Below are 21123 nucleotides of genomic sequence, written 5' to 3'. Positions count from 1 at the left end.
AGGCACACCTTTAGCTTTTTCTCTCTTTATTTCTGTTGAAATATCTGTATATCCTTTTCATCACATAATTGATTATTTGCAATGCTAGCATCTTAAGGTTCAGGAGAACTGGAAATCCATGTTATTTTGAAATTGGCACAGTAATGAACACTGACAATGCCAAAACCTTGCGAGGAGTGTTGGTTGCCAAAGCACGTTAAGAAGATTGTACAACCAGCTTGTGTGCAGTGCCGTATGGAAAAGAGCAGACCAATTTCCAGCTCATTTTTTCTTATAAACCTAAGGGAAAGGCTTATGAAAACTCTAAAGGGAAAGGATTTTTCTTGGCTTGGTATACCTTTCCCAAACTTGGCAGTAGCTATTACCTGCCATACAAAAACAAAGTGAAGCAAAATTTCATGTGTATATCTCTTAGCCATATTTTTTCCTATTTCTAAGGAAGAACTAAAGTCTAATGGATCAGCTAGATCAGTCCCAGTAGATATGTTATGATAATCAAGTGGCTTTTAGAAATTTACATGATCAGTCTCTCAGCCAGTGACTTGAGCCAATTCCCACCATTGGTGGCCTTCTCGCCCTCTCTACAGCACCGTTTGTTCCTAAGTCAGCACATACACACCCTAAATGATGACTAGATTCACAAAGTAGAAGTGGCCTCTTTAGGAACCTAAACCATTAGAAATAAGACTATCATGAGATTATTTTAATCACACCAACCTCTCTTCTAGATTCCCCAAGATATGGGCACTTCTTAATATTAACCAACTAGAGGCCTGGTGCATGAAATTCTTGCACGGGGGGAGGGAGTCCCCTTAGCCCAGCCTGCACCCTCTCCAATCTGGGACATCCCTCTCACAATCCTGGACCGCTGGCTCCTAATTGCTCACATGCCTGCCTGCCTGGTCTAACTGCCCCCCTCTGCCGGCCTGATTGCCCCTAACTGCCCTCCCCTGCTGGCCTGGTCACCCCTAACTTCCCTCCCCTGCCGGCCTGGTTACCCCTAACTGCCCTCCCCTGCTGGCCTGGTCACCCCTAACTGCCCTCCCTGCAGGCCCAGTTGCCCCTAACTGCTCTCCCCTGCAGGCCTGGGTCCCCCGCAACTGCCCTCCCCTGCTGGCCTGGTTGCTCCTAACTGAGCCCCCCCCCCCACACCGGCCTGGTCAGCCCTAACTGCCCCCCCCCACCAGCCTGGTTGCCCCCAATTACCCCCCTCTGCAGGCCTGGTTGCCCCCAACTGCCCTCCCCTGCTGGTCACCTTGTGGCAGCCAGCTTGTGTCCATATGGGAGTGGCCATCTTTGACCACATGGGGGCAGCCATCTTGTGTGTTGGAGTGATGGTCAATTTGCATATTACCTCTTTATTATATAGGATAGCCCGAGAAAATATTAACTTCATTAACTCAGTCCAGTGATTGGAGTCTAGTCTGATTTACAGAATATTTCCAAAGAAGATACTTTGTCACGTTCAAGCACACAGAGTAAACTAGTGGGGTATTGCTTATAGGGATTTATTTAATGGATTCTGAAATGTTGAGTTTTAGTTGTTTTTTGGATTATATGGAAGCTGGTGAAGATACCCACAAAATTTCTCCCCAACTAATTAATTTATGCTGCCTATTTGTACCTTTACTTTTCAGAGAAAATCTTTTTGGGATAGTACAAGCCAGACTACAAACAAAATATCCCCAAGGATATTTTTAGTAGGGTAATTCATTCTTTCTCCACCCAGCATCATGTACAAGTTCTGTGGAGAATGTCCAGATGATCAAAATGCACTCCCTACTTCAGTGGAGGTACAAAGATGTCAAATTATGAAATGTGAACATTATTGCCTTGCTGTTTGTCTCTCTTACCAGGATTTCTGTGAAACTGGAAGGGAATGGATAAACAATTTCGCAATACTTTCTTTTTTTTTAGTTGTTCAAGTTGGTTTCCCATGCCTTGGAAAACAAGACGGAGTAGCAGCATTTGAAGTGAATGTGATTGTAATGAATTCTGAAGGCAACACCATCCTACAAACGCCTCAGAATGCTATCTTCTTTAAAACGTGTCAACAAGGTAATCAGTGATGGTGATTCAAGAGAAAGCTCATAAGGCTTCCAGGTGTGATTTGGGTCAAAATTATAGGTAGGTAGGTAGATAAGTGTTTGTGTAATTATAATCATACCAATGGGAGGAGAGGGTGATACACACAGGGGCCAGTAACAGTACCTAGAAAGACTTTCTCTGCCCTGACCCCACTCATATTTTAGGAACTCTAATACCTCCTTCAAAATGCCCTGCCTTCTACCTCCCTCCTTCCCCTCATCCAGTGCAACCTTTGGGAGTCCTCAGGGGTATCTCACCTATGGTCACGACTTCCCCCCTTTTCTTATTCTGGATCCTCATAGCAAGGCTGGCAGTCATAGCAGCAACTGCCACCTGTCAAGGCAACACTCCCCACTCCCCCGCCCAAAGCTTGGTGCTGCTGACTTCCATGGAGGACAGGGTGCCACCATTATGCTAGCGATCTCCACCAGGCAAAGGCACCTCATCCCCACACTCTGGATGCCCATTTAAGCATGAAGGCCTGGCTCCTTTCCCATCCTGGTACAAACTTTTCCAGCATAGAATTTACGCTCTGGAAACTTTCCGTGCTGTAAAGATGCACCAAGAGGTCATTCCACCCTCTGAAAGTGACTATTGAGAGCACAGTCATTCATTCCATTTCAGCATGAAGTTAAGGAGGTACAGCAGATTGATAAGTGGGAATGATGGCAGAATAAGGCTTCCTTTGCCTTCTTCCATGAGTCCCCTACTGTTCGAAGTCAGATTGAGATACACAATCTTACTTTGAAGACGACTTGATGAAGTCCAAGTGGTATAGAGAGAAAGGGGTAGAAGTATTGTTATTCAATGAATCATGATCATTGGTGCACTGTGGAAAAATGACCACTCCCTCTTCATGCTCGCTGTAGTTCACCCAACATGATTTCAAAGGTGTCCACTTAATCTTGTTTCTTTCTCTTTGGTGAAGCTGAATGCCCAGGAGGGTGCCGAAATGGAGGGTTTTGTAATGAGAGGCGTGTCTGTGAGTGCCCTGATGGATTCTATGGCCCTCACTGTGAGAAAGGTAAAGGCGCTTCCCTGGCTTGCTCCCTAAGGACATGGAGGTCACACAGGAGCCCCACATGAACTTTTAACACATCCCCCGAAATTATTTTTCTGGTCACATTATTAAGGGTTGATGAAATCTTAAAAAAGCCACAGAAGAGCTATTGGAAATTATTTCGTCTAGGAATGGTTTTCTGTTGAATCCAAATATGTGGTGACAGGGTCAGAGAACTCTGGCGCAATGTCTACATTTTTTGTGGCCACTCCTCCCTTGCCCTGACTCTGAAAAATATTAACAATTATATACACTATGCTTTGACATTATCTTATTAAAGTTTTGAGGTTTTTTTACTCTACCTAAATTGCATTTTAAAAGCTCGTATTCTGATGGATTTGAAAGTTTCTTCTCCAATTAAAAGTAATTTAATTCACAATTAAGTCTATACCTGAGTTATGAAGTTTCTATAAGGCAAAAAATAAAAAAAGATGAATATCATTTGTGTAGTGAGTACATCCATTTAAATGAAATCACTATTAAGTTATATGAAAAAAAGAGATAAAAAAGAGAAAATGTGTATTAACCACAATATACTTAAATACTAAGAGTTTATTTCACCAAAATACTGAATATATTTTTCATTTTCAAGAAGTAAGAATTTGTCTTGTTTGATTTTATTTTAGAAAATCAAGGAAATAGGGCAGGAAAATATATTTACAGTCTTAAGGCCATATCTTAGTTGAAATAATAATCCAGGGCAAATTTTCATCAGTCATTCAAAGAGAATAATTCCAAAATTCTCTTCCATGAAAATGGTTAAAGAAATAGTCTGATGTGAAAAAACATTGTCTGATTTATAGCGCAAAAATAAATTTTAATTTAGAGAACTTACATCTCTTAAGAATGACAATTTTTAAGTCAACCACCAAACTTGAAAATGTAGACCCGTTATCGCATTGACATTTTTAAAATGCTGCTGCCCCCAAACCCTACTTGGCCTTAATCAGAGCTCTCTCTCCCTACTAGCCCTTTGCACACCACGGTGTATGAATGGCGGGCTTTGTGTTACTCCTGGTTTCTGCATCTGCCCACCTGGATTCTATGGAGTCAATTGTGATAAAGGTAACAAGTGTTGTTGTTTTTAAGAACAAGGAACTTTCTGCTTTTTGTTGTTAATCCTCACCCAAGGATATTTTTCCCATTGATTTTTAGAGAGAATGGAAGGGAGGAAGGGAGGGGGAGAGACACAGAGAGAAACCTGGATGTGAGAGAGACACACAAATTGGTTCCCTCCCACACATGCCCCAACAGGGCTGGGGCTCGAGCCTACAACCCAGGTACTTGCCCTTGATGGGGAATCAAACTCTTGACACCTCGGTGCCCAGGGTGATGCTCTAACCACTTAGCACACTGGCCAGGTCTCTATATTTACTTTTTAAATGTTTAATAAAAGACATATTTAATATATTATCACTCTTCATAACAGTGTGTATCACTTAGCTGGCTGCTGTAATAACTTTAACCCCAACTTTTAGTATAGCTTAACACAGTAGAAGTTTATTTTCACCCACAGAATGCCCCTGTGCAGGAATTACCTACCTGGTCAGTGGGCAAGGCAGCTTTGCTCCTTGTAGTGGACTCAGGGATTCGGGGGCCTTGCATCTGTTGTCCTATCTGGGGCCTTTGGAGCTCTTTGGATCCAACCAATAAGCAGAGAAAGATTGGAGCAGGCACTGCTTAAAAACAAAACACACACAAACCTGGCTCAGTAGTGACCCGCAGAAGTTCCACACCTATCCCATAGGTAGGAATTAACCCCATGGTTCTCCCTAGATGCAGGCAGGAGAAATGTCATCCCTGGCAGAACAGCTGTCTTCCACAGACAACTAACTGTATGGGAGGGGAGCTGGCTTTCTGTGAACAACTACCTGTCCCTGCCACATGGGTTTTGGTAGGTCCTAATCAGTTTTTTAAGACGGAGATGAAACAACCTGCTCCAAATTGCCTGACCCAGAAGTCCACTGACCCCCAATTCAATGCTCTGTTTATAGATCACATCCCTGAGCGATCAGGTTCCTCCTTCCTATAACGCAGCATCACAGCCAGAGTTTACTCTTAAAAAGTGAACTCAAACTCAGTCCTAACTATTATTGAATGATTTATACTCTTTACAAGATACCTGTCTATTTTGCCCAGTTCACATCTTTTATGGAAAAAGATTAAATAATATGCTGCAAAAGGTATGCATTTAATGAACTTGTCCTTGTGTCAAAAGTGATGGTTGCATGAGTAGAGCACTATTTTTAAAATAAATATATGTTTGAAATAAAATGAGTGTTATTTTTTAGCAATGTCTCTTCAGTGATAATGCAGTTAGCACCAATTAAGACTGAAATGAGCAGCTTTAAAAAATAAATAATAAAAGGAAGAAAAGCTAAAGGAAAGAGCATGAGTCAGAATAAAAATTGCCTGCTATTTTCTGGTACAGAGTACTTTCATACAATTATCTGATTTTATTCCCAACAACCCATGTAAAATGTTACCCATCACATTCCCAGTTAAATGAGGTTTTCAGAGCTGGAGGGGCTTGGTCCAGATTCACGTCTTCCACTGTACCATGTTGACACTCAGGCCACCTGTTTTGGGTCCTGGTTCCTCCAGGAGTCACTCTGGATCTGGGCAAATATCTCGATCTCTCTGTGGGTTCTGCTTTTCCCATTCCTAAACTGGAAATTAACCACTGACCCTTGATCTCCCCACCCCACAGCTAATTGAGATAATATGTGAGACCATCTCTACCTTTTATTTTTAAATAATCTTTTAAAAGTAGAGCATTGGGTTAAAAACAATTTTAAAATTTTGTATTCATAAAAATTAAGCACTGATGACACTGATAATAATTAACAGCCAGTGGGTAAAATTCTTTATTGTGAATCTTTGTTGTTGTTTTTTTTTTACTTGTCTAAATTTTTCATTCAGCAGCTCGGCTACTTCAAAACTGGGCATTTTTTGCAGCTGAATTAAATTCATGTTATATCGAAACTATTAGGAAATAAAGCAAATCCTTCAGAGATTTGGGTGAGGAACTCAGGCATTAACCGGTTTAACAAGAACATCTGCGAGCCCTGCTTACCCACATGTGGCTGTTACTGATGTAGGCTGCACAGTGGCGTGACGGTGGCATTGCTTTTTCTATCGGTATGGGTTCACAAACACTACATGCTCACTGGTGAGGGAAAATATCTATATTCCAGTACTTTTTACACTTGGCAATATTTTATCTTTAAGTGAAAATTTTCCTCCTTGTTCGATTCCAAATAATTTTTAAAATTCTTTTAGAAAGTCTGTTGAAATTTCATTTGGTCTCACTAGAGACCAGGGAACATTAAAAAACATTGTTTTACTCCCTCAACAAAGAATGCTTTTATTGTTTAAAGGGAGTATAGAGCTTCTGAAAAAATGGTTTAGTTACTGGCATGGAGCTAGACCTTAGCTCTGCATACTGAGAGAAACATTAAAGAGTAATTTTCATTGGCTCTTGGGACGTCAGGCACAAACTTCAGGAACTGAGTAGTTAAGTATTGGCCTGCATACGCTCTGCGCCTGTGAAAGTCACTTAGTGTCTGCGGTTCTTTTTCTGGTCAAGAATGATCGCACAGCAGAAATGTAGATGAGCTTGGTCAGGACAGTAACATATTATGCAAATGCTAAGAGTGAGGCCAGATTCTATGACCAGCTTTGTCATATTCTATAACTTTCAAATAAGCTCCCAGGTTCACTGCATTCTACATGTTAATAAGGGACAGTGCCCAGAGGGCTGCGGCCAAGTGGGCACTGATCCTAATGTTTTCACATCATACTATCCCCAGGAGAAGCTGGGACCAGTGGGGGGACAGGATGCACTCACAGACTCAACTTCCAGCCCTAACAATCCTAGCACCAAGTAGCAAAGGGGAAACTCAAAGAGCTGGTTCTCCTAAATCCAAATTCCGAATCCTATACCCAAATGCTGCTGCTCCCTTCCCTCCCCGCCCCCCCACCCGCCCCTGCCTCTACGTCAGGAGGCTTGATTTTGCCTAAATGAGTACATCATTGTCTTAAGCTGAGAAATACTTAGGATTTTAAACAAAAACATTTCTCATTTAAGATATTCGTAGAACATTCTAGTTGGACTTCTTTTTCACAAAGAAAGCACACACTTATGACTTTTGGATTGCCTTTCTGAAGGTTACTTCAGCTTTTGTTCATCTATAGCCAACGTTGGCCTGTTTTATATAGGACAAGAACAAATAGGCCATATAATTGGAATTGCTGAGAATCTGAGAATCCAAGCTTTTATTTTAATCTCTTTTCTAGAATGAGCCAACTTGTCTATTTTTAGATATTTGCTCCTTCCCTCCCCCCCACCCCCGTCCCCATTTCTATCATCCCTCTATTTTAGGTGCCAGTGAACAGTCAAATTTCAGAGAGAGGGTTTAGTGTGAATCCCACACAGTCGATTTTTACCTGGATGGCCCAGTGAATTGGACGCCCACAATAATATACCCAAGTTCTTCATCCCTGCCTCATGCTGCTGCCACTTCCCTGCATATGGGGCCTCATGAGGGTCGGCAGGCTGTCTTTTCCTGAGTACAGTGATCCTTTCTTCCAAACACCATAAAAAGTTTAAAAAAAATCCTTTTTACATAAGATGAATCTCTGTGCTTATTCTGAAAAAAAAAAAAAAAAAAAAGAAGTTGCTTTCTCCTCTGTTGGATCTGAATACTTAGGGCTTCTCTTTCTTTTACCTATTTCAACTTTGAAAGTTTTCTCCATTTTCCTCTTCCTTTAGCTTAAAAAAGGAAGGGAGATGTTTTCCATGGAGCATTATGTGGAAGTAGGACATTACTTCCCTTTAGACATTGTATTTCCCCCTTTCACTATTCCAAACAGCTTTTAAGGCAAATCTGGCTCAAGAATATAAGTGAGGAGCTTTACAAAGGGTCCACTGAGTGTCACCTTAACTGGAGAGGAGGTGACATGAATTGGGTTTGAGCAGGGTGAAGGCTGAAGATGTAGTCCAAACAAATTTCTTTGAAGGGTTATATTTTACCTTTAAACATCATGCAAAATTTCTATCATATCCATATAGCTTCACGTCTGTTTTACAAAAAAAGCAATGTTTTAATTTCTTAAAAAATGTGGGGGATTTATAGTGGTTTTCTTTTAAAGGTATAGATGTTTATAAGAAAATAAAAAATAATTTTTTACACCCTGTACCTCTTTCCACTAAGATGTAACCACTTGGGGTGGGTACTACATAGCATGCATGGTATCCCATTGTGTTGTTGGAGTCTGCATATGGTCAGGCAGTTGGTTCCAATTCCTGTGTTTGAAAAGTGGGGGGTGAGAAGCAGATGCCTCCAAAGTATCACCTAACTGTAAGTGAAGTTTTCCCTTCTTTAGATTTAACCTACCGTCTAACGCAACACCCTGTAATTCATTCTCACAGCGAACTGCTCAACTACCTGCTTTAATGGAGGGACCTGTTTCTACCCTGGAAAGTGTATTTGCCCTCCAGGACTAGAGGGAGAACAGTGTGAAATAAGTGAGTATTGGCCTTCTGCATTTTCTTTTATTTTCAGGGACCTTAGTAACTCCATCTAACCCAGTGATGGCGAACCTATGACACGCGTGTCAGCACTAACACGCATAGCCATTTCTGATGACACGCGGCCGCTGAGGCGGCCGCATGCCGAGGATGAAACATTTGCTGCTCCTGAGGATGAAACATTTGCGAAATAATGTTTTTCCTCAAAGTGACACACTACCTGAGTTATGCTCAGTTTTTTGGCGAAGTTTGACACACCAAGCTCAAAAGGTTGCCCATCACTGATCTAACCCTTTTATCAATGAGCAATCTGAAGCCCAGAGACAATGAAGTGCTTGTCCAAGGTCTCAGGCCAGTGGTTTATTTTCACAACACTCAGCCCCCATTCACTTGGCTAAAGGTGAGGCAGAGGGACATAGCTCAGTCAGATGACTCAGAGCAAAGGCTCTCTGACTCGGTTACGTCTGGGTGTGGGCTGCTCCGCATGTTGCGTTGTTCTCGGTGATTTTGTCCCCCTCGCGTGTGCAGAGCCTGTAGTTCAGCCTGGTTGGATGGGTCCCTGAGCTGAGTAGTAGCCCATCGAAGAGAAAAGGGCAGACCCAAGAAAAAGGAGAAAAAAGGTGCCCAGCAATAAAGAACAAACCAATAGCACACACCACAACATGAATGAATCGCACCGACGTTGAGTAAAAGGAGCTAGACATAAAAACATACACACTGCATGATTCCATTTTTATGAAGTTCAAGAACAGGCAAAACTAATGGATGATGGTAGAAACCAGGGTAGTGGTTAGGGCACAAAGGAACTTTGATGGGCTGCCAAAAAATGCTCTGTATCTTGATTGATGAAGTGTCACATGAGTGTTTTATTTATGTAAAAAAATAGTTGAGCTGTCAAGTTAAGATTGGGGTATGTTATGCCTTCACTATATATTAGCCCTGGTCCAATACAAAAAAAGTAAAAATTTACCAGTAGAATGTGGTAGATAATCATTGCTTTGGGAATCAGGACATCAAACTGCCTGTCCTGGCTTTGCCACCTACCATCCACGTAACCCTCAGCAAGTCACTGACGTTCTATTAAACTCAGAAATGAGCTGACCCCCATTCTAGGTGGCTTTATGACCCAGAAGGCAGGTAACATGGGAGCTCTGCTCAGGAAGGCGCAAAAGCAATGCGAGCATGTCCCTGCCTTTCTGCAGGTTCTGGAATATGGCGTTTTCATTTCCAGCCACATTATATCTGTGGAACACCACAGCGTTTGGTACAGTCATAGTTTCTGAAGTTGTGGGTTCAAAATTGAATAAAACCGACTTCCTATTTTAACTTTCAACCTCTAATTTATTTGTGGGTTTTTGTACTTTAATGAGTACTAGATGAAGTAACCATTTTTTATAGAGTTCACATGAAATACCTCTGAAGTTTCCATAGAACATGTAATTAACTGTCAGGATGTGGTTCTGTTCTTATTAGTGACCCAGCCCTGATAAAGATATCTGTGAGCTCACTCCCCTCAATTTTGCCCTGTACTTACTCTCAGACTTTGCATAGTTAGTTGGTTCATGTTTATGGATCTTTGTTTATGGCCTCATTTCTCTTCATATAAGTGTGCCCTTTCATGCTTTCAGGTTTACGACCTTTCCATTGGCAGTGACAATGTTTTCTACTCTTATTTTATTTTTTTCCCCTATCTGCACCAAAAATGTGGGCTTTTGAAAGCTCCTGATTATCCCTATCATAAATCATATTCAAATCCTTTTAGGAAAATTTCTGTTTCAATCACAGGAGCCACATTACAAAAAAAAAAAAAAAAAAGGTGGAAATAGGTCTCGAATAGAAGTACCTCTGGTGTAATAGAGACAAAAAGTTTAATTATGTGTTCTTTTTAAAAAATAACAACCTGTGTTTTATGGTATACCTCAGAAAATAAAGGAGAAATTAAGAGAAAATTTAAAAGCAAATAAAAGAAATAACTTCCAACTATAATAACTGCTTTACAATCTTTTGTAATTCTTTGAATTCTGGAGTATTCTCTCATAGCTGGGCCATTGATGAAACAGTTCCTTGAGTTAAATAATGCTATTATTTTATGTATTCTTCTTTTTTAATTGAGATATAGTTTACATGCCATAAAATTTACCATTGTAAAGTATGCAATTCGGTATATTCACAAAATCATGCAGCACTTCTAGCTAATACCAAAACATGCCATCACCCTGAAAAGAAACCCTGTACCCATTAGCAGTCACTCCTTATTTCCCTCTCCTCAAGACCCTGGAAACCACTAATCTACATTCTCTGTCTTTAGATTTTCCTATTCTGTATCTAGATTTTCCTATTCCTACTCATATAAGTATAATCATATAACATATGGCCATTTGTGTCTGACTTCTTTCACTTAGCATGATATTTTCAAGGTTCCTCCATACTATAGTATATATCATACTTCCTTTTAATTGCGGATAATATTCCATTGTATGGATATACCAACCTCATTTTGTTTACCAATTCATCAATTGATAAACATTTGTTTGTTTCCTCTTTGGGGCTATTATGAATAATGCTGCTATGAACATTCATGTATAAGTTTTGTGTGAACGTATGTTTTCAGGTCTCTTGGGTCTCTAGGAGTAGAATTGCCAGACTGTATGTTAACTCTATATTTAATTTTTTGAGGAGCTGCCAAACTATTTTCTAAAGAGGCTGTGCCATTTTACATTCCCTCAGTAAGGACAAGGGTTCCAATTTCTCCATATCCTTGCCAATACTTGTTATTTATGGTCCTTTTTAAGTGAAAATATATATTGATGCTATCTGTATTTTCTTTTTTTCTGGCCTCTATTAGGATTGATCTCTTCTCAAATTTCATTCTGACTTGATTATGAGAAACATTTGTAGGTTAACAAATAAGACCATGAGTAGAGGTATCTGGATGTAATATATATTTTTTATTATTTAAGGTGTATAGGTTTCCCTAAAATTTGTAATGAACCTTCAATTAAAAAGATCACACAAATTATTTATACTGTATGGTAAATGGGTTTTTAAAATAACTTCACGGATTCTTATGATTATAAAAGTTCTCTGTAAAAATTTTAGAGTATTGAATGAAATAATTACAAATCATCCATAATCCTAGAACCCAGAGATGATGACTGTTGGTACTTATTGTAAACCTTTCTAATCTTTTTCTATGTGAAGTGGAGTAGCAAATTGGAAGGTGTCCCACAATCCAGTGGGTGGAGGATGTTTAATGCTTTATTTTGTCAATATTTCATTGTCCTCACCAGACTCATCCACCAAAAATGCTAACTGATCAAACTTAAATCTGTTTGTCTCCAGCAATCCTTGGCCTCTTTTTGGTAATCTCTCAAGTTGACTCAATTTTCCACTGTCTAATGGATAGAATTTGGTTATAAAATACTTTCAGGAAAAAGAAGTCAATATTAAAGATACTTATGAGCCTCTGAGTTTTAAAACAATCAATCTTTGAGATTTTGGCTTCATGAGGTTTGATCTAGGAGTGGCCTTCTACCAGTTGCCTGCAGTCACATTTCTGTTGTGTGATAACCAGGAGAGAACGTCCTCCTTCCTGGCTGCAGTGAACCTCTTGCCAAGAAAACATAAGACCCGGGGAGTCCATGAAAAAGTTCTCTCCACCAATCATTCTCTGTGTGACCACGTTCACTTCTCATAGAACACGGGGAAAGTTGGGCTTACCAAGTATTTCACAATAAGTACTAGATCTTTTCTGCCATATAATTATTGTCCCACATCTTGCTTTCTTGAAAAACCTCAGTGCATTGCAGAACACTGTGATATGATCCAATTTTGTGCATACAATAGAGTCAGATTTTTAAAAATGCAAACAGAAATTCAGAGTTAGGTACTCCTTTTCTTTAGGGAAGGGTTAGGATCTTAACCAAACAGTAAGCGCTATTCTTTGTATCCAAGCCTAGCAAAAAGGACCCTTTGAGTTTTTAATGGTCAATGATAAGGTGGTAATCTATTATTAAGGTTGTTTTAATAATTAAGGTTGTTCCTGTTTCTGGAACACCCCATGCATCAGAAAAACCTAAAGGTCTAATGGCATCCTAGGTTTTTGAGAGATTCTAACCTTTCAACATTAAGTCTATATTGTCTCACTATGACCAAATGCTGCTTCATTTGGTTTATATGTGAAGAAAGTTCTTTTGGATAAGTAAAAGGAAAAGTAAAGTGTGTTTTTAGCAAAATGATTTTCATAATGGAATTCACTTCATGTTTGTTAAGCATAGTGCTTGCCGGTAAACTATTATAGTAATTCACTTGTTTCAAAGCTTCATTTGACCATAAAAGAACTTAGAGAAGGAAAGGTGGGTTGTTATTTTAGGATAAAGATTTAATTTCTTCTCCTTATGTATTTAGGCCTTTGCAGTGAGTATTCTGCTAAAGTGGAAAAGAAGAATAACAACAATAACAAAAATACGTTATCCAAACTACTCCACTACTTGCAACATCATTGTGCCAGTGACAGGATGTGGTTTCAGCTCTGGGTGGACAAACCTTACTCTTGTACTTCTTCAAAAAATTCAGCCTTAGGATGGAAAATTCTAGGTTGCAGAGGGATAATAAGTAGCTTCTGAAGTAAGAAGAAAATTATTATATAGTTTTTACATCTAAGGCCCTATTCAGCTCTAAAATCCTGTGATTCAAAGATCTGTGAAAACATTAGCAATATTCATTTGGCATATAGATTTTTAAAAAAAGAATGATGTGTTATTAGGATCTGAGACATTCCAGAAAAATGCACAGGTGTGGTATTAGGCACCTTTTGTGCACCTCTGACATCCTTCTCAACCAGCCTTTCACTCCAGCCACTACTGCGACAACCTGATTTTCATATGAATAACCTGATTGCACCTCATCTTAGCTGTTCCACAGTTCTCTTGCTTTCTACTCACACTCCTCTGAGTCCTAAAAAAATACCGCCTGTACTCACACAGTTGCAGAATGGAAGCACAAGGAAGTTATCCTATGGGGTGACCCTTGACCAGTGGGACACAGGTGCTGATGAATAGATGCTCCCCTTTCCCTTCTTGAAGGTGCCATCTACAGGGCTCCTCAGCAGGACGCAATAGGGTAGAACCCGAGTGCCATAGTGATGACCCACTCACAAACATACTTTAGTGTTGGCTTTCCCTCCTGTTTCACTCTTCCCATTCCCCATTCCTGTTTCCTAGGATCACTTCCCCAAGTAACCTATGTGCATGTAAGCCCTCCTTTCTGGAGAATCTTAGGCTAAGACAGATGCTATCAGGTACAGGTGTCAGCCTGCTTCAGAAAAAATGATACTCAAAAATCAGAACGCAAAGGAAAGATCATTTACAGGGACATCATATCTCAGCTGTTAGTATATCTTAAACAATAAGGGCTTATGAATCAATTAAAATATTGTTTATGAAAAAGTAATGTAAAGATAGCATTTGGGCAACGCAAAAGATATATATTCAAAATTATAAGTAAAAATACTAGCCTAATTGTTCCAAAAATGAAATTCAAACAGAATCAAAGCCAGATTAAATATGAAATAAATGGAAATAACTGTCATTTAGTAGCTTTATCCTCCCAAAGCCTGGCAGTTTCTTTGAAAAATGTAAGTACCTCTGAACGAAACACAGAGTTCCTTGCTTATTTGCATTCTTCTTTGTTTCAGGCAAATGCCCACAACCCTGTCGAAATGGAGGTAAATGCATTGGTAAAAGCAAATGTAAGTGCTCCAAAGGTTACCAAGGAGACCTCTGTTCAAAGCGTGAGTACCCCGTACACATGGGTCAGGGTAAGGGATTATGAAAGTAGCCCTAGTCTTATTCTGCATAACTTCTGTGCCTGCTGCATGTTACCTAGACATGAACCTTTCTTTCCTGACATATACACTGAGTGGCCAGATTATTATGCTCTCTGAATGCATAATAATCTGGCCTCTCAGTGAATATCCTATATAATAAAAGGCTAATATGAAAATTGTCCCCTTGACCAGGAATTCGACCAACAGGCAGGCTGGCCAACTGCCCATGCCCCCTCCCCCTGGCCAGACTGGCAAGACCCCATCCATGCACAAATTCATGCACGGGGCCTCTAATATATATATTAGAGGCCTGGTGCACAAAATTCATGCACAGGGTGGGGGAGTGTCCCTCAGCCCAGCCTGCACCCTCTCCAATCTGGGACCCCTTGAGGGATGTCCGACTGCCCGTTTAGGCCTAACCGGGCAGTCGGATATCCCTCTCACAATCCAGGACTGCTGGCTTCCAACTGCTCGCCTGCCTGCCTTCCTGACTGCCCCTAACTGCTTCTGCCTACCAGCCTGATCACCCCCTAACCACACCCCTGCAGCCTAATTGATGCCTAACTGCTCCCCTGCAAGCCTGTTTGCCCCTAATTGCCCTCCCCTGCAGGCCTGGTCACCCCTAACTGCCCTCCCCTGCAGGCCTGGTCCCCCCCAACTGCTCTCCCCTGCAGGCCTGGGTCCCCCACAACTGCCCTTCCCTGCAGGCCCGGAAACCCCCAACTTCCCTCCTCTGCCAGCCTGGTCACCCCTAACTGCCCTCCCCTGCAGGTTTGATCGTCCCTAACTGCCCTCCCTTGCAAGCCTGGTCCCTCCCAACTGCCCTCTCCTGCTGGCCTGATCACCCACAACTGCCCTCCCTTGCAGGCCTGGTCCCTCTCAACTGCCCTCCCCTGCTGGCCATCTTGTGTCCACATGGGGGCAGGATCTTTGACCACATGGGGGCAGCCATCTTGTGTGTTGGAGTGGTGGTCAATTTGCATATTACTCTTTTATTAGATAGGATAAAGGCCTGGTGCATGGGCAGGGGCCAGCTGGTTTGCCCTGAAGGGTGTCCCTGAAGGGTGTCCCAGATCAGGGTGGGGGTTCCCTTGGGGCGTGGGGCCGCTGGGCAGAGGGGCCTGTGGTGGTTTGCAGGCTGGCCACACCCCCCAGCGACCCAAGCAGAGGCCCTGGTATCTGGAATTTATTTATCTTCTACAACTGAAACTTTGTAGCCTGGAGTGGAGCCAAGCCTCCTACTCGCTCCATGGCGGCAGCCATTTCTGTTGGTTTTTATCTTCTATAATTGAAACTTTGTAGCCTGGAGTGAAGGCCTGAGCCGGCCAAGGCTGCAGAAGCTTGGCTTCCTCCATCGCCTGGGGCAACCCTAGCCTCCTGCTCTTCCAGTTCCGTGGCTGCCGCCATTTCTGTTGGAATTTATTTACCTTCTATAATTGAAACTTTGTACCCTTGAGTGGAGGCTTGGGCCCACCAGGGTGTGTGGAAAGCTTGGCTTCCTCCATTGCCAGGGAAACCCAAGCCTCCCTCCTGCTCTCTGTGGCTGCAGCCATCTTGGTTGGGGTTAATTTGCATACTTGCTCTGATGGGCTGGTGGATGTGGCTAGTGGGCGTGGCTTGTGGGTGTAGCGGAGTGATGGTTAATTTGCATATTACTCTTTTATTAGATAGGAGATATATATATATATATATATATATATATATATATATATATATATAGCATTCAGAGATCATAATAATCTGGCCACTCAGTGTAGGTTTCCTTTATGTAGACTAAAAACGTCGTATGGAATTGACACATGTATAAAAAGTTAGACACATTCACACATAGAAATGAACTTTTTAACCTTTTAGGAGTTTTCTTAAGGGAAATAAACTTCCATTGCCCAGCAGTTTTGAAGTCTTGTGGAGTGTCTCTTGTGAATGAGAAACATCAAACTTAGTTTAAGATCACTCTCAGGACCTTCTCAATAAGTCCCAAACCAACTTGGAGCTGAAGATTGACAGGAAAAAAAAGAAATGAGGGGATGAAGCCAATACTAACACATTCTAAAGAACAGCAAGGAAAACAGCTGTGTACTTCTGTTGAGAAATGAAAGCTCAGGAAACATCCTTTTTATCTCCTTTGATTCTAGCTGTCTGCGAGCCTGGCTGTGGGACACATGGAACCTGTCATGAGCCCAACAAATGCCAGTGTCAGGAAGGCTGGCATGGAAGACATTGCAATAAAAGTGAGTGAGATGGCCTCTTTTACGTCTGTTCCTTGGCTCCAAAGACTGAAAGACAACTCATAACTCAGCCTGCTTTCCATTTCATTAAAGTAACTTCTTCTCTGCCTCTTCTCTCCCATGCTTCCTCCTGCTGCCTGCAGCTCTCTACACTTTAGTCTAAGCTTGAGAGTGTAAAGAGAATGCCTCATTGCAAAATATCACCACAAAGATTTCCTAGATTAAATTAGTAAAACAGGTTGATTTGGAAATACGGGTCTATTAAGTATGGAAGCAATGACAAGTAAAAGTAAGATTTTAAGTCAAATATAGAATTGTATATTCATGGCTCTGATTTTGTCATTCAAGATTTATCAACTAGCGTATCTAACAAAGAGTTCTGCTGTTTAAAATCTTTAAAAATTGTACTGGTATGTTTTAAATGAGCTCTTTTGAGGGAGAGAAAGGGTTAAGAAGTATGGGAGAGATGCTATAATGGAGTTGCATTTTTTTTCCAATTTATTGGTGATCAGACACAAACTGATCATCAGTAAATTATTATTTTTGAGATAATAAACCACTGGCCTGTTTTATACACAAAATGAGACTTGCTAAACGCAACTGTTTCATTGTGGTTGATATCTTCTCTGTGCTAAGCATGAATCTGGGCACTGGGGACACACCAGTGAACAGGGAGAGGAGGCTCTGCTGCGTGAAGCCCAGGTTCTGGTGGGAGGGACAGGCAATTTGCAAGTGAACCAAAGAAACAATGCAGATTCAGTGTGGTCGGCAGCTAGAGCTCAGTCTCCTAAGCTGTGCCCACTGTCTACTCTGCTTCCAGGAGAGGAAGACTTTAGCCTACAACACCCTGCGATAACAGAAGTCCACATGTGTCCAGCACAGCCATGTTCAACCTTTTTCATCTCATAGTGTACCCAGACTTACTAATATTCTGCAGCACATCAAAATACATATTTTGCCCATCTGACAAAAAAAAAAAAAAGTAGGTAGAATTTTGATTCATTCACACCAGATGCTATAGTTGTGTTGGCTGTTGTCATTTTTTTTTTTTTTTGACAATCTAAGGGAAAAAGAGGTCAGTGTCCCTGACTAGTCAGATATAGCATGTTTTAAACATTCTTGTGGCACACCGGTTGAAAATCGCTGGTTTAGCATATGGTGTCTCCAAAATAATGGATACAATTGAACACATCATTTACAGGTCAGATATTTTTCTAGATCAAGGGTCTCCAAAGGATGAAGCATGTAGCCCAGTAAATGTGGAAATGATCAACAGAGGTGCTGAGAAGAATATATTCGTTTTAAAATATATCTGATATTATTTTATTAGTATTAATACAAATAGGTAACCTAAGTATTTACATTTTCAACCTCAAATTTATTTTTGTGCAGATTTGAAAATGCTCACATTATATTATTCTTATGTATATGTAATACACTAATATGTAGGTGCACATGTTTATTTTAAGGTAGTTGGGTCTGGTCTAGGCTACACTAATACACTGACTGCATTCTTTTTCACCTACTGAATTGATTGGATGGTAGACTGAATTGGCTTCAGGTGGGCAAAGTTTAAAAAGAAATGTGGCTCCTCTGGGAAATAGCCCTTTACCCAAGTGGTGATGGTTGAATGGTATCCCTGTTAGGACAAACGTACCAGGAAACCTTCTTTGGACCAAAAGGCCTATAGAAAGCTAACCTTTTCTGGAGCTATTTTGGGAAAGAGTAAACCAAACCCTTTGTTCTACCCTGAACTGGATACAAACCTTGAGGCTTGTCCCAAAATCAGATTACCTTTTCAGAAGTCCTAGGGATGAGGTCAGACCACCCACCCCAGGATTCAACTACAAAGGCCCTCTGGGACTCACGTCTGGAGCCTGGTGGCCCCTGAGAGTGATGGGAGGACAGCATGAGGGGCACTGTCCCTGCTGACACTCCTGGCACTCTTCCAAAAAGAAGGCAGGCCAGGGGCGTTGTGGAGCACAGATGAGCAATTCTGACAGGTCTGCCAACTTCAGATAGCACCCCCCTTGTAGACCATGCTGCTGAAAGCTCCGTCATCAGTCTCCCTCCTTCTGAGCAAGGCACTGCACACCCAGAAGATGCCCTGGTGCTTAATTAAAATGCAAATGTGTGTTTGGGAGAGGCCACACAACTATTTTATACATTAGCTAAGAGAATCAAGGCAGAAAGAACGAAGTTTATTTCGACTAGAGGGTGGTAACAAGGAAGCTCTAAGACACAGAGTTCTTCTGTGAACAGATTCCCAGTGGGGTGACACGTTGGGAGGTCCCCGGCACCCAGGCATCTCAGTGGGAAGGATGATACTGGAGACAGACTTCTCTGCTTAGGCTCACCCTCACCAGCAGGGAGGTTTGGGCTTCATGGGTGGCAGGGCGAGAGGCAGGGTAGGGATTTCCTCCAGCACATTGTTGGCTCATGTTTTGGCTGTCCCATGAGCTACTAGCCTGCATACTGACAATTCAAAGAAACACATTCAGGCACAAAGTATTCTGTTCTCAGTACGTATTTAATGGCATGCTTGCATTTAAAAACCACGAGGAACAAATGAAATGCCGAACTTGACTCTAATGCACAGAAAGATGGAGGCAGATTTTTACAATGTGATTGCTGTCTTGGATCAGTGTTAGGAAATCAGTAGAAATGAGCCGGTGCTCTGAGCACCTCCAAAAGTTCGCAAGTAGGAGCAAGGGAGGTCTCAAGTTGTGTAACTTAGTGCTACACTCTACTTAACAACAACTGAGCTGGAAATAGATACATGCCCACCTCAACTAAACTCACAAATCCTCACTGATAAGGAGTCAGTTCAAATCACAACCCTTTCTCTAAATGTGCAATGGAAGTCCTTAATTTTTACAAAATTCCTATTTTGTGTTAGTGCAATAGCCACACCTGATCGTGTGGTCTATATGAAGAGTGGAGGTTATTATATTGAACAATATAATCTAGGCTAGTTTATGTGTGAAAAGAATCAATAGTCAAACCTTCTGCAAAAGTCTCCCTACATTCGAGACCTCAGCGCTACCTCGTTCCCAGCCCTTGGGTGGAGAAGATCCTTCCATTCAATCATATTCATCCAAAGTCTGCATCAGGAGTTTCTGCAGGGCCAAAATACATAGTGAGTCATACATTCCATGGAAGCCGGAGTTGATGGAGTTAGTAAAATGGATTTCTTTTAACAGGGATTTTGAACGTGTAGCATCTCTTCCTTCAGGTAGCTTTTTGTGGTTGCTGTGGTCTTCCACTCTGGGTTGAAAAGGGAAAATGGATTTCATTTGAATGGTTAATAATGAATCTGAAGAGCCTGTTTTTATAGTTTCTTTTCTTTTAAGCTGTGAATAATTTTGCAGGGTACGGAGCCAGCCTCATGCATGCCCTGAGGCCAGCAGGCACAGGGCTCAGGCAGCACACGCCTTCACCTAAAAAGGCCGAGGAGCGGCAGGATCCACCTGAATCCAATTACATCTGGTGAACTCCGACATCTGAAACGTTTTAAGTTACACCAAGTTCATAGCCTTTGTTAACCTTTCATGTGTTGAATGTTCAAATAATGTTCATTACAGTTAAGAATACTGGCCTGAATTTTATTAGCTTCATTATAAATCACTGAGCTGATATTTACTCTTCCTTTTAAGTTTTCTAAGTACATCTGTAGCATGATGGTATCGATTTTCTAGTTTCAGTGCTTTGGGACAGATTTTATATTATGGCAGTTGATCAGGTTAACATTTTGTCTTTTCAGTGTGTAGTTGACAGGTAATTTCCAAAATCACAATGCATCCATGGTGTGGAAGGGCTGGGGTACGTTAGAGAAGGTAAGTGGAACAAACAAGCATAAATCACAAAGGTTTGGATGAAACAGTTAATCGTGAAGTTATAGCATTTCAAATTTTACTGTCATGTATTTAGACATTTGTCATTTTTAATTGTTTTCTTTTTAAACTCTCAATACAATATATTTGACCTTACCATGATTCCAGAGAATTCACTATTAAAAAAAGAAAAGAAGTAACACTGTGGGAGTGGCATTTAAACAATATAATATATTGTGAACACAATAAAATAGGGAATATAATGTATGAACTTTTGGCATTGGCTTGAAGCAATATAATATATTGTAAACAAAACACAGCTCTTACATAATAAACATTTTATACTGTTTGTATGTATAAAATAAAGGTGCTGCTTTAGTTTTCAGAGTGTTTTATGGAGTGATCTTTGCATGTGCCATCTTATGGAAATAAAGTTGGTTACAGTTGAGCGGTAGTTGAAACTCCAGCACTCTTAAGAAGAGAAGCTCTCCCCCTTATCCCCACCCTCCCCTACCTTCCCTCTGAGGTTTGATGGTAACACCTTAATCAATCAA

General features: G+C 41.1%; 1 protein-coding gene across 1 annotated transcript in view; it reads left to right on the top strand.

The window, feature by feature from the left end:
* WIF1 (WNT inhibitory factor 1) overlaps positions 1-20884 on the top strand; it is a 73647-nt gene extending 52763 nt beyond the window's left edge. Inside the window, exons 4-10 of the mRNA XM_079774869.1 lie at positions 1918-2058; positions 3017-3112; positions 4118-4213; positions 8583-8678; positions 14377-14472; positions 16644-16739; positions 20108-20884. Of these exons, the coding sequence (XP_079630995.1) occupies positions 1918-2058; positions 3017-3112; positions 4118-4213; positions 8583-8678; positions 14377-14472; positions 16644-16739; positions 20108-20229 (743 nt within the window). The 3' untranslated portion in view covers positions 20230-20884. The remainder of the gene's footprint in view (positions 1-1917; positions 2059-3016; positions 3113-4117; positions 4214-8582; positions 8679-14376; positions 14473-16643; positions 16740-20107) is intronic.
* The last annotated feature ends 239 nt before the right edge of the window (positions 20885-21123 follow it).

The sequence above is a fragment of the Cnephaeus nilssonii genome, assembly GCF_951640355.1.
Source record: "Cnephaeus nilssonii genome assembly, chromosome: 6".
NCBI lineage: Eukaryota > Metazoa > Chordata > Mammalia > Chiroptera > Vespertilionidae > Cnephaeus > Cnephaeus nilssonii.
This window is presented reverse-complemented; position numbering and strand designations above follow the sequence as displayed.